Source organism: Pygoscelis adeliae, unplaced genomic scaffold, assembly GCF_000699105.1.
Source record: "Pygoscelis adeliae isolate BGI_AS28 unplaced genomic scaffold, ASM69910v1 Scaffold54, whole genome shotgun sequence".
In the NCBI taxonomy this organism is placed as follows: Eukaryota; Metazoa; Chordata; class Aves; order Sphenisciformes; family Spheniscidae; genus Pygoscelis; species Pygoscelis adeliae.
Genome location: NW_008824982.1, coordinates 3,082,003 through 3,095,058, shown reverse-complemented (window position 1 = coordinate 3,095,058; position 13,056 = coordinate 3,082,003). Strand labels below are relative to the sequence as shown.

Genomic DNA, 13,056 nt, shown 5'->3' with positions numbered 1-13,056 from the left:
CCATGACTCATTTGCAGGCAGGTCTCTCCCCGGAGACTCTGGAGAAAGCCCGGCTGGAGCTGAACGAGAACCCCGACACCTTGCACCAGGACATCCAGGAGGTGCGGGACATGGTGATCACCCGGCCGGACATCGGCTTCCTCCGCACCGACGATGCCTTCATCCTGCGGTTTTTGCGGGCCAGGAAGTTTCAGCACTTCGAGGCGTTTCGCCTCCTGGCCCAGTACTTTGAATATCGCCAACAGAACCTGGACATGTTCAAGAGCTTCAAGGCCACAGACCCGGGCATCAAGCAGGCGCTGAAGGATGGCTTCCCCGGCGGGCTGGCCAACCTGGACCACTACGGCAGGAAGATCCTCGTCCTTTTTGCTGCCAACTGGGACCAGAGCAGGTAAATGCAGGGCCACCCACCTGCCTTAACCCCTTCTTCCCCGGGGCAATGCGTGGGAAAAGCTGTGCCAGACCAGAGAAAGGATGGGTGGGCAGCAGGGACGCACCCGGCTCTGCCCGTAGGGGGCTGGGCAGCAGTCTGGAGAGGCAGAGGGAGAAGAGAAAGAAGAAATGTATTTTGTGGCTTAGGGCCTTTTCAACCTTCTCATCCTTTAGGCTCTGAATTTCGGGAGGCAAGTAGGAACTGCTCGGGTGCTCTTCCCTCTCTGATACGAGGTTTACAGCCTTCTGCCTCCCCTTAGCCTAAGTCAGCTGGCATGGTAGATGATGTGCTTAAACCCCTGACAAAGAATAGTTGTGATCCCTGTGCTAGTCTTTCTGCTTCAGCACACACAGAGCTGCTCAGGTGCCATAGGAGAAAGTGGGAGATGCTGTGTGCAAAACAGGAGTATCCATCATGGCTTTTGAGCTGAAAAGTTTGCCAGTGCAGGAAGCTGAGGCTCCAAATCCTTTCCCTCTGCTAAAGAAAGCTCTTCCTGAGCCACCTGCAAATGCCAGGATGGAAGTTACAGTAACCTCTTCTTTTCCCGCTCACGCTGCTCTGAGTGTGAATTCCCTGCATAGTAAGATACAAGCCTACAAAGCTGTGGTAGCAACTTGAAGGAGGCTAGTGCAGTCCCCAGAACAATTTCTGATCCTTTTTGGGACTACATCTGAAGATGACTTAGCAGGCTGACCCAAGAGCTGTCTCCCACCAAGACCCTTTTTTTTTAGCAATCGGCTTGATACTATGTGACACTATTTGGATATTCCAAACACCTCATTAGGTGCCATGCCCAGTTTCTCCTGCAGTCTAAAATTACAGTCACCAAAATTGCTTGATTTCCCATACATGTAAATGAATGAATCCATTAAGAGTGAACTCTCTAAAGCCTACCCCTGTGAGCACTGCATGGCTTCCCTAGGCTCCCAACCTGAGAGCAGTTTTAGCATCTGAAGCACTTCTTAGTGAGAGAACTTAAAATCTTGTTGGTTGCCTTCACGTGAACCCAAACCGTCTTTTGTGAAGTCAACATAGGCTGGGCACAGGCAGTGCTGAGTGCTCAGTGCTGCAGATATCCCAAGCTCAGCTACTTTGAAACATGGGGAGGACACAAACAGCTAGCAGTGTGGATGGAAAGGATGAAATCTGGGGGGTCGGCATGCTTAAGCTTGCCCTTTAAGTGTTTGTGTAGCTGTCCTCTTGCAGGCTGTGTTGATAGCCATTGCAGGGAGTGATCCCACAGCTCTCTGTAGCAGTCAGTGTTACAGCTAGGGACGGGTCTCTGCCCGGAGGGCCGCTGGCCCACCATGGCTTTCCTCCTCTCCTGACAGGGTGGCCACGTCCACACTGCCTACGGGGAGAGTTTCCTGGCCCTTGCTAGCCCATGAATCATGCCCGGGGGCTGAGAGAAAGCTGTCTGGCACAAATCAAAACTGCCCACGACCAGGCTAACAACTAGAAGGTGTGGATGAACATACGTGGAGCTGGGGCCAGCTTCCTTTCCCCTCTTTGGTTTTCTGGCAGATGGAGCCAAAGAAGCTGAGTGAGAAAGCAGTGGTGATGAGGCTAAGGACTTTCTGAGTGGGCTTCATTTCCCACATAAGGACCTTCGTTATTTCCCACATAAGGACCAAGTCAACTTTTTATTTTGAAAACAGCTTCACAAACTCTTAAAAATCCCCGAATGAAGGATTAGCAAAGAAATGGATGTTTAGGCCTTTTATTAAGTCATATGTCTACCATGAAGAAGTTCCCTTGTTAAAGGTAGTGTGGCCTACTCTATACTGTTGTTTCTCATTAATGAAAAAAACCCCAAAGCTTTATGCGACACTTTTCAGATCATTAGTTCCCAGTCAAAAGAACACCAAGAATTTGAATTCAGAGATAAAGTAGCATTTAAAAAAATAATTGCCATGTGAAAAGGATAGGTTTATTTGCCTCATTTTTGGATGTGCTGATATTTAAACTACATGAGATCAGCTGACACAACGGTAAATTTATTGTGACCTTCTTCATGAAGTCCTATTGGTAAAATTATTATTTAGGATATAATAGGGTACACAGGATTACCTAATGGCCATGTTTGCAGTTGGGTCCTATCGCTCTTCAGCACTGCGCTCCCACGGTACGCCTCTCCTTTGGAGCAAGGGATTTGTTTTCAGATAGACCACTCAAGACAAAGGGGAGAGAGCTGAAGCCCAGCTGCGGGGAGTGGCTTGCTCCAAGGCACATGACAAGTCAGTGACAGATCTGGGAGCGGAGCTAGGTCGCTCTCTTTTCTAATTAATTTAGTGTCTTCCATTATCTGATGTTCAGCAACTGAACCTGGGGAGCATTGTGTATGGAACTCACACTGGAGCCGCTACACAATATGTCTCGAGCTTATGCCTTAACTGACTTGAGGTCTTATGTAAACCAGTGCTCCTCTTACAGCAACACTGGAAGGATTGCTTTTTGAAGACTGTCTTGTTAGGACCTCTTTGTATGCTTCATAAACTAAGTTAATAGAGCACAGCAAGCCTCCAAATTTATTATGTGTGTACGACTTATTATGGCCAGCATGTAACAATTAGAAATAAAAGGTTCCAATTTGTTATTTAAATGAATAGCAGACATACTATAGATGATTTATATAGCACCGGCAGCCTATGATTTACATAGTTCCAATTAGAAGGAAAAGCATGGGAGGCAAAAAATTCCTATGGTAAAACAAGCCTGTGTACTGGATGTTAAATCATTAAATTAAAGCAGGGCCTGAAAACTGTACCAGATGTCCTGCCATCTGAACAACTAAATCAGACATGTATTTAAAACAAACAAACAAAAAAGGAAAGGTGAAGGATAATGCATTGAGTAGCCAAGCAGCTTTTCAATGGGACCCTGCCTAACTCTCCATCCTGTCTCTGCTCTGGGGAAAGTGAAGACGGGTGGCATTTCTGCCAGGAGGCTGGGTAGCACTTGGGGAGAGATCAGCCTTCCCTATTAGCTTCCAGATTGTTGATTCATAACTACATTTGGCTTGTAGTCGTGTACGTGCATTTGAAGACTCCTTTTTCTTAATGTGTCTGGCTGGTGACGTTTTTTTCAGTTAATGGTACAATTAACTTCAACTCTCAGCAGCAAGGGATCTGTTGTCATGCATGTTCTTCTATATGCTTCGTGGCACCTGTACACAAATTCCCTTGGAAAATCAGCCCATTTTGATGCTATTTATTTGAAATCTTTCCCTCCGTTATCTCAGAACTTTTCCTAGAAAGTGCAATAGAAAAGTGCAGTAGAAAAGTGCAGTAATGCCTGGTTCCCGTCTGTGTCACAGTCAGCTCACACCATCCTCAATGAATATGGAAATCCACTGCACTCCTTACCATTAGCTCTGCTGTTGCATCAGATGATTTACAGCAGGACAAAGACGGAGTCCACTGGTTTGCTTTCAAAACCATGCTTTCATGTGCAAAGTGCTAGAAACTTTTCCTCACATTAAATGAAAATTTAAATTCTGTAGCTATTAGGAGGCTGGTCTGCTCCTCAGCTCACTATTAACGACAGGTGAGTTGGCAGGGTGTTTTTCAAGCTCAGTGTGACCAAATAAATAGCAATGCTAACAATAATAATATATTAACAATAACAAAATACCTGGTTAATAGAGTCAATTTTTTTTTGGAAGTAATATCTTTCAAATAATAATTATTAACTGGTGCAAACTGTCGTTTTTTCTACAGTTTCTCCTGCTGACTGATGCTGTCTTACTGTTTCCTAGCTTTCCCCCAGGTATCTGTATCTGCCTATTATCACTTGTATTTAGACTGCGAGTGTTTTGGCTAGGGATCTTCTTGATCAATGATAATGTAAAATTTAGATCAGCTGAATCTTCATCCGTGGCTGTGACTGTTAGACACTGGGCTAACATAAGGAGTAATGAATGGTATTTAATCTGAATCTAAAAGCTAATCTGGTAAAATATTTGAAGCAGTTTCTATTTTTCTATGCATTTTTGTAACACTGGTGGTGCTTTTTGTTTTTAGAATAAGGGCCCCCAGGGCATGCTGCCACTATTTAAGCAGAAGAGCTATAAGGGAAGTTTCGATCCCCCATCTTTTCAGCATTCAAATATGTACCCAGACTGACAAACCAAGGAGATCTGAGGCATCATTTCTAGGTACTCCTTTGTGTATCTTGAGGGCTCTTGTTTCAGTGAAATTCTAAAAATATTAAGCCAGCGCAGTAGGTTAGAAATGGGATGATGGCTCAGAGACTTGACCAAGCTTTCTCTTTTAAGTGACACAGAACTCATTTGACAGAAACCTTTACTTGTTCAAATAGTGATGAGCTTAAAATACAGATTGTGTGTTCCTTACATGTTTGGGACCTTCAGGAGACAGGTGGCTTAAATTGAAGCAAAGAAAACTTACCATTTATCTCTTCTAGTTAACAGTTTGCATCCTGAGCGGCAGACTCATGCCACTCAGTTTTAATTCTCAAAATAACGTGAAATTTCTTGATATCAGGGGGGAGATGGTAAATAGCAATAGAGATAGTAGGGCAACTGCCAAATCAGATTATCAGTTATTCAGTGCAAATGGGAGTCAGCTGGGACCAGAATCTAGTTAAACGGATGATACGGTGGATGCCACCCATCATCAAGAACATTAAGTATTGAAAACAGCTGACACAGCTGGATTTGACATGAGACATCTGTACCCTGCATTCTCCCTGTCTCTTCTCTTTCTGTTGGCCTGGTGGAAATCACAGTGGCCTCTGGGAGTGAAGAGGATGCATAGAGCACGTGACCAAGAGGTAAAGGTGAAAGATCATAGTGAAGTACTACCAAGGGTTGATAGCAGTGTCTGCCAGACTGTTTTTCCCAGAAATCCTTGGAAATACTTTGAATCTGTTCATTTCCCGTAGAAAATTCTCAAAGAACTTTTCTTTCCTGTAAAGGGGAAATTGCTGCCACTATTAAATTACAAGAGAGCGGGATGCTCAGTTAATTGTTTGAGCTGTTCTGTTCTTGACAAATCAAGACCTCAGTGAGGCATTACCCTAGAAAGCTCTGTCTCTGTCGTGGTAGAAATGGTAGCCATCCCGAAGCATTTGAAAGGATCACTGTCAGTACGGCTATTAACTTGTCAAGCCTTCCCAGGCTCATTGGTTTAAAGTCAGCCTGAATGAAAAATTTTAAGAGGTAGCAGAGTGTGTCTGCACACCAGTCCCCACCTCATCTGAACTCAAGCTGGGACTCACATAGAAAAGGAACATTAAGAATGAATTACATATGTGATAACATACTTCCGGCATTTGTTATTCACAGTAACAACTGGGCTAAAAAAGTTGTGTAAGCTCTCCACTGAATTAAGCATGGTTCTATAAATAGAGGTCATTAAATACATTTAAATTAACTGTGAGTTCTCGATTTTCCTAGCAATTAGTAATACCTTGCTAGCTACAATATGTCCCATAAAAGTCTGTTTAAACAAGTGAATGCAACTGAATTTAGCCATAAATAAATAAGGATTTATTTCTGCACAGCCTAACTCCAGGCTACTACAGCTGCTGCAGCAAGTCAGGCCCAGCACACCCTACGTACCTGACAGCACTGGAGCTGTCATTGTAAAACTGGGGCCAGGGCAAAATGAGTGGCTTGCTGTCCCCTAAATACATGCTGTTACTTAACACAGATTGGTAAGAATAAAACAATACCATCTTCCCCTCAGACTGAACACCACGGTCTCTTAAAATTAAAGGCTAATATGTTGACTTTTTTCTTTTATTTTTTTTTTCTTTAAGGTAGAAAGGCAGTCAAAGCCATCTTGGACCAAATTTATTTCACGCTCACTAGCTTATCTGGTTTTTCTCACTTTTGATTGGTTATATTTCTGTATCTATATGGAAAGTAATTTCAACGTGGAATAGAAGTTTCAGCAACACAATCTAGAGTAATTTTTGCCACCTTCTGTTTACGTAGGGTTTTCATTTCCCTAAAGTCCAGCCGAGGATGGAGCCGTATGTTATGGCAGAGCCTGTGCGTCCTGATGCTGATGTGAACAGTAGTAGCAGTGAGGTGAAATGTTGGACAACATGGGGCTGGAGTGGATTAAAGATGAGTCTTTATGCAAATAACTCTGTGCTGTGTGAAAACTTCAGTATAGTTTCTTTGATCACGTTTCATTTGCTTGGACTGTTCAGCTGATACTTTCAGTACTCAGCTTGCCATTCGCAGCACCTAAGATTTCATCTATCACACTGGGTTTACATTTCTGGCTTGCCTCAGCATGTGTCCAGAGTAAAAGCTGCTTTAAATATCCACTAATGGATTTGTCTGGTTTTCTGTACTGTACTTAAGTAAGGTATCAAAACCAAGAGAAGAGGTCCATTACAGAATGAAGGGTAGCTCCTATCTTCAACTAATTGCCCCAAAGGGTATTTGAGGGGGTAAGCTTGGTTGTTAGTGACATGTCCCTGTATACTCCTGATGTGGCTTTTTAGACTTACTTCAGATACCTTCCTCTGGCAGAAAGTGCGCTTGCTTGCTTTTAGCTAGACCTGTGTTCTTCAGGACTTGTTTTCACTGAGAGGACAACTTTTTGTCTTTTTCAGTGGGTAAACATACGATATTGTTGTCGTTGTGGACTGTATTTCTTACACTAAGCAAACCTGCAATAGGGGTTACGGTGATGGTGAATATGCCATAGATTTGTGGAGGCCCAGCCCTGCGACCATTGGTTACTCTTTGTGGTGGCTGAAATCCTGGTCTCATTGATGTCTGACAGTTTTCCCATTGACTTGAATGAATTCAGAACATAATTAGGTGTATTTGTGTTTACATGTACACATCTGTATATTGATCACTTAGGTATATATAAAAGCATTTTGTGGTCAGTCTTAGAGACCTGATTGGCCTCATAAACAAAGAATCTTTATGTCTAATGCACCAGATTTCTAGCAGTCTTGTGCCACTAGGGAGCTGTTAATCCAAGGCATGTAATGTCTTCTTGAACTCCCTAGGGAGGATGTTAGAGATCTACATCAGGAACTTGGGACCCATCTTCTTGGACTGGATGTAGGGTGCTTGCAGCAGCCTTCTGCTTCGTGGAGCTCTTCTCCTGGAGAATGAGATCCTCTGAATGGGGCAGCCTAAATGTCAAGTGGGGTTGAGGCTAATTTTAGGATTTGAGTATTTCTAATGTCTGTTTCTTGTATGAGCTCTGATAGATGATCTTCCTCAGACTGAGGCATTAGCTGCTCTCCCAGTGTCTCACCTGATGAAATTTCCTTCCCAGTGCAACGTTTCCCCTGGGAATGCCTCTTACAGGGTGTATCTCCATCTGATTTCACAAAGCCATAAAAAAATAGTATTTCTGAGACCTCCACCACCTCGTGGAGGTAACCAGGGGTTTGAAGGCAGTTGGCCACGCTCTGAGCCCAGCCCTGACCCTGAACATGACTCTGTAAGCCTCCTTCCCTCAAACTAAGTGCGTATTTTAATCCTGAAGCTGGCAGTTGTACAAAATGCATGTCCTACAGGGGATTTTTAGTTCCCATGTTGATTAGGTGCCCTCCACTGTCCATGCACCAGTGTTGTATTGGATAGGTATACTGGTCTGCAGATACGCTAGGCAAACTAAGACCTTTTTAGTGCCAGTAAAACCGTCTATAGTCTTCACGCTGCCAAACACTCCCTACATGTCCCATTATACATGTGCAAACTCGTTTGGGAAAGAGCCAATGAACGATTTCATTTTTCCTCAGGTCGCTCTTTGCACTGCGGCGCTGGAGGTGTTTGTTTCCTTATTCAGAGGCCTCAGCAGCAATGGTGGCATTTTCCCCATGTGTCCAGCAGTTGGGCTTGGGGGAGCTGCTCTGCCTGGGGAGAGGGGGAGGGTCAGCCGCGCCATGCCTGAGGCGTTGGCTCTGCCACGCCAGCCCCTGTCCCCCCGGGCAGATTTGCCCAGGGTGGACAGGATGCTCCAGGTTTGCTTCACTGTGCCTACTGCAAAAACGGGGTCCTGGCCTAACAGTTCTTCAATGATCAAATTGCGCTAGCAATTTTAAGGATCTAGGTTTTGAATGTTTTCCTTCAAAATTGGTTTTACGGCACGTTCTTTTCCCCCCCCGGGACAAATTTCCATTTACAGAAATGGTCTTTTTTTTTTCTGCCAAAAGGAAATAGAGAATTTTAGCGTTTTGAGGATTTCCATAGGGAAATTGCAGAGAAGATTTTTTCTTGTGCTGTTTTCTCTCCCAGTTGAAAAAATCTGTACAACAAAGAGGGAGCATGCCGAACTTCCTGTCAACCTTAGATCTCAGAAAAGTAAAGCCTTAGAAAAAAGTTAAATCTCAGAAAAGTGAAAAGGAGAGGAGTGAATATGAAAACTTTTATCCCAGTCAACCAAACCAAATTAAAAAAAAAGTAAGGGTTTCCAAAATGAAGGGAAGAATCGTGTAAAACAATGTTTCCTCTTTTGCTTTCTGGGGAGAACACACTTCCTCTTGTTCAGTTGTGTTAGGCTGACATTAAGAGAGTCCTATTCTAGTCCCTTTCCTAGGAGTGCATAGTTGGGAAGTCCACTGAGTTTTAGTTGGCTAAAAAAAACCCATGGAAACATGTGAGGAGTCAGCTAGATCAGATTAATTTCGTTTGTGTTTTTTCCTTTTGCAGATACTTTCAAAATATAGTTATGTACATAATAGAACAGTGCACTTGTATTAAAGCAAATAGAATTTAGTATAATTTAATGTAATTTCTAAATAGGCACACATGCTCTTTGCTACATATGCAGTATGGTGAAGATTTCTCTGGGGACTCATAATTTTGAGAACTTCTATGTTTGATGCCATCATGGGAGACTTTTAAAGGGCCTTATTTAAAAATACCTGCACAAACACTGAAGATTTAATTCTTTCTTTTGTTCCTGGAATATTTGTGTATCCGATATTTTCTGGTTTAGCTTTCTAATGCCGCATCTGATACTCTGGTGTGGACTGGCAAATTTGCATCTGTTTCAGTAACCATTTGTCTTACTTTTCAAAAAGATTTTTAGGTATAAAACATAGCTAGCCTGGAAAAAATCAAAACTTAAACTACTACTTTCATATCTCTTAAAAAAAACCCAGATAATTCCGGTATTTCACCTTTTTTTTAAAAACCCAATAAGCTAAACTGCAAGTTGATTAATATCTCTATTATATGGCAGTATAAGATGACATTGTTGTATATGTTTAAGCTATTCAGTTGCTGTATTAGGTGCTTTAGCTTAAAAAAAAAAGATTATACTCAACAGGGCTTGGCAATATGGAATTACATCTTCTTTTACAAGATCACTGATCTAAGAAAAGATTATGTGCATATATGTAAAACACACAATTACATATTGTAGGTGGCATCTTTGTAAACCCAAATTTAACATAGAAAAATCTAGGACTGATGAATACCACATTCCAAACTTACTCCTGAAATCACATACAAAATACTTAGTACTCAGAAAGCAGTTAAGTAACCCTTAACAGGTTGCTATTGCTCTTAACCAGAAACACCTCAAAGCCCTAGCATGTGTTACTTTCTGCTTTCAAGATCTTTGAGTAATCAGCCTTCTGTAATACCTTTTGTAGGTTTAAAAGAAAACATTACCCAGAGAGAGGGACAAGGGGAGCATGTGGTAATCCCTTTTTTAGCTGATAATTTTATAGAAGCTGTTATTTCAATCCCTTGGAAAAATAAGGAGGAAACTTTGTGTCTAGGCTTCTGGTGTTAGACTCAGGTTTTGGTATCATTATGATTTTAGAAAAATACAGTTTGCATAGATACGTTTGTACAGACATTTAATAAAATGCATAGATATTAAAGCAGATTAGAAGACTACAGAAAAGTTCAAATTTGCTTTTGGTGTGTTACATTCTTGTAGTTTGTTCTGGCTGGCTGATGGTCTAGATGTACATAATCCTGGTCCAGAGGATGAGTTCAACTAACTGAGCTTTTGAGACTTTCCCAGGTTTACATACCCATGACTTCTGAGCACACATTTGCATTCCTTTGATTAAAACTTTCGACAAGCAGTACAAAGGAAGAACACTCAGAACTTCTCCACATCTGTGGTCATTGCTCCTTTCCTAACCGAATCTCCCCTTAACGTTCACAGGTACACACTGGTGGATATTTTGCGTGCCATACTTCTTTCTTTAGAAGCCATGATAGAAGACCCCGAGCTTCAAGTGAATGGATTTGTTTTGATTATAGACTGGAGCAACTTCACCTTCAAGCAGGCCTCCAAGCTCACACCAAGCATGCTTAGATTAGCCATAGAGGGCCTTCAGGTAACGTTCTTCTTTTCTTTCTTTTCCTAATTCTTCTTCATTTTGCAGTTCATTACAAACCTAGGTGGCTAAAAAAACCCAAACAAAGCAAAAATCCAAGAACTTTTGCATAGCAAGGCTATTAACACCTTAAGGTATGGGTGAACCGGCAAGCTACAGTGGCACAAGCTAACACGTGAGCTCATTCAGCTAACTGCAGTAACTCCTGGTGCGTAGGCTCCTTCTTTGCCATACATAAGAGGTGACTTTTCTGTCTTTATTCCAAAATGGTTGGCTTCCTGTAAATTCAGACTGTAGCTTCTGCAGCAGCAAGTTAGAAGTAATCAGTTTATCTTGTCATTTTGCACAAGGCTAATGAAATATGGGTTGCTCCTGTCACGCCAGGTTATTTTTTTTTGTTGATTCCATTGGAGACAGGCTCTACATCATTTTTCCTGAAAAGTGTGGGGCACTGTGATTAGACAGTTAGCTGGGACTATTTACTTACTCAAAGTTCAGCTGTGCTTGGCTTTTTTGGTGGGTCAGGATTAATTTGAGCAGCAGCTTCTGGGACTGAGTATACAGTGATTTAAATTTCTTTCTGCTCATTGTAAATGCATTTTACATGGCACAGGCACATTGGTGGAAAGGATACTACATAACTCTTGGCTGTCTCCTATGATCTTTAATGCTTATTAAAATGAAAAACTAGAATCTGTAAAGTAGTTGTTTGCTGTGCAAGCTTGAGTTGCTATGTTAAAAATACCAGTAATTCACTCCTGTGGCGGTGTGCCTTGGTTTTACAAGGACATATATTCCTTTTCTGTGATGTTTTTATCATTTATACATTTTTATTACTCATAAACCAAAATAACAGCCTTATCTTTGGACTTTCTTCACTTTGATATTGCTATTTTTGAAGAAACTTGTATAGCAGTAGTATGGAATTTTGATTTAAATCTTGAAATGGCTTAACCAGTATTCAGCTTGCTGTTGCACACAGAATGGTAGTGACAGTCATGAGGCAAAGATCTCAATTTTTAGTTTGTTCTGTTTCCTTATGTAATGGTGTGATTCCATGGTCTTGAGAACTACATCAGAAGGCAGCAGTGAGATCTGTACTCTAATAGCGTTGCATTTTCTTTTATTGCTTTCAAAGTTGTTTTCTTTTTTGTGCTGTTTTTCAAAGTTAGCCATTGTTTTCTCATTTAGAACATGAATAAATACTTCAGTAGTCTTTGTTTTTAAATGGTGGTGTTTCTTGTTGGACATTAATCAGAGATGGTTATTTTGAGGAGAGCTGCAGTGGGTAATTGCATCTGAAAATACGATGGGTGACCTACCAAACTTCAGCTGGGCTCTTTCTGTTCCCCTGCCATTGGTTGGTTCATTACTGAGTTGAGGTGAAGTCCATTGGCTTGACTTACCCATGCCCCCAGCTTTGTACATTCAAATATTCCCAAGTCTGATGGTGACCAGCACCCAGGGCATCATTTTGTGCCCACTGTCTTCAGTCCTCTTGACTCCAGGGATGTACAACTGGGCATGAAATGCTCCGGAACAGGGAATGGGAAGGCAAATGTGAGATAAAACTCTCCCAATGCTCGAGGAATCTGTCCTAATCTGTGCCAGGTATTGTTATCTGTAAGCAGCAACTTTTACAAGGTCCTTTATCACAAGTCTTTTGAAGAAATCAATTAGTTGGGCTCTTACAATACACCTTTTCATTTTCTGTGGAGAACCACTGAGGGTATGAGGGCTGACATTGTTATACTAGCAAAATTGACTGACTCTAGTGATATTTTCCCAGTAGTTATACTACCTGGGGGCTTGTTTATATTTAATCTTTTACTTAGACATTTTTCTATGTAAAGATGTGTTAGAATCAATGGAAAGGGCTAAAGACAACTGTACTGAACATCTTGGAGGGAGAACTTCACTTCAGAAACAATTGTGATCAGGAAGGAAATAAGAGGAAAGCATGGTGGAAAGGCAGTACAGAGAGATCCTGGGCAAGGCAAAGGTTTACTTGCACCTTGCAAGATTTCATGCCTGAAACGTTGCATTCCCTTACCCTCAACAGGGACTGCCTTTTCTTTTATTTTGGACAAAAATGCACAGCGGAAACATCATTCTGAATCATGTCAAAGTAAAAAGTGCTTAGTCAGGCGGTATGAAAAAGAACAAGAACAGCTCACACACACTGTTTATTTATGATCTTTGTAAATACTCTGTTTAATCAGAGAAAGGGAATTTACTTTGGCTTATAAGATTTAGCAGGGCTCAAGATGCTGAACTTTACCATTTGGGGAATTTAAATATTAGTGTTACTTGCA

General features: G+C 41.8%; 1 protein-coding gene across 1 annotated transcript in view; it reads left to right on the top strand.

Annotated features, from left to right (window-relative positions):
• Positions 1 to 2: 2 nt before the first annotated feature.
• CLVS2 (clavesin 2) overlaps positions 3 to 13,056 on the top strand; it is a 51,633-nt gene continuing 38,579 nt past the window's right edge. Inside the window, exons 1-2 of the mRNA XM_009325645.1 lie at positions 3 to 391; positions 10,567 to 10,741. Coding sequence (XP_009323920.1) covers positions 3 to 391; positions 10,567 to 10,741 — 564 coding nt within the window. The remainder of the gene's footprint in view (positions 392 to 10,566; positions 10,742 to 13,056) is intronic.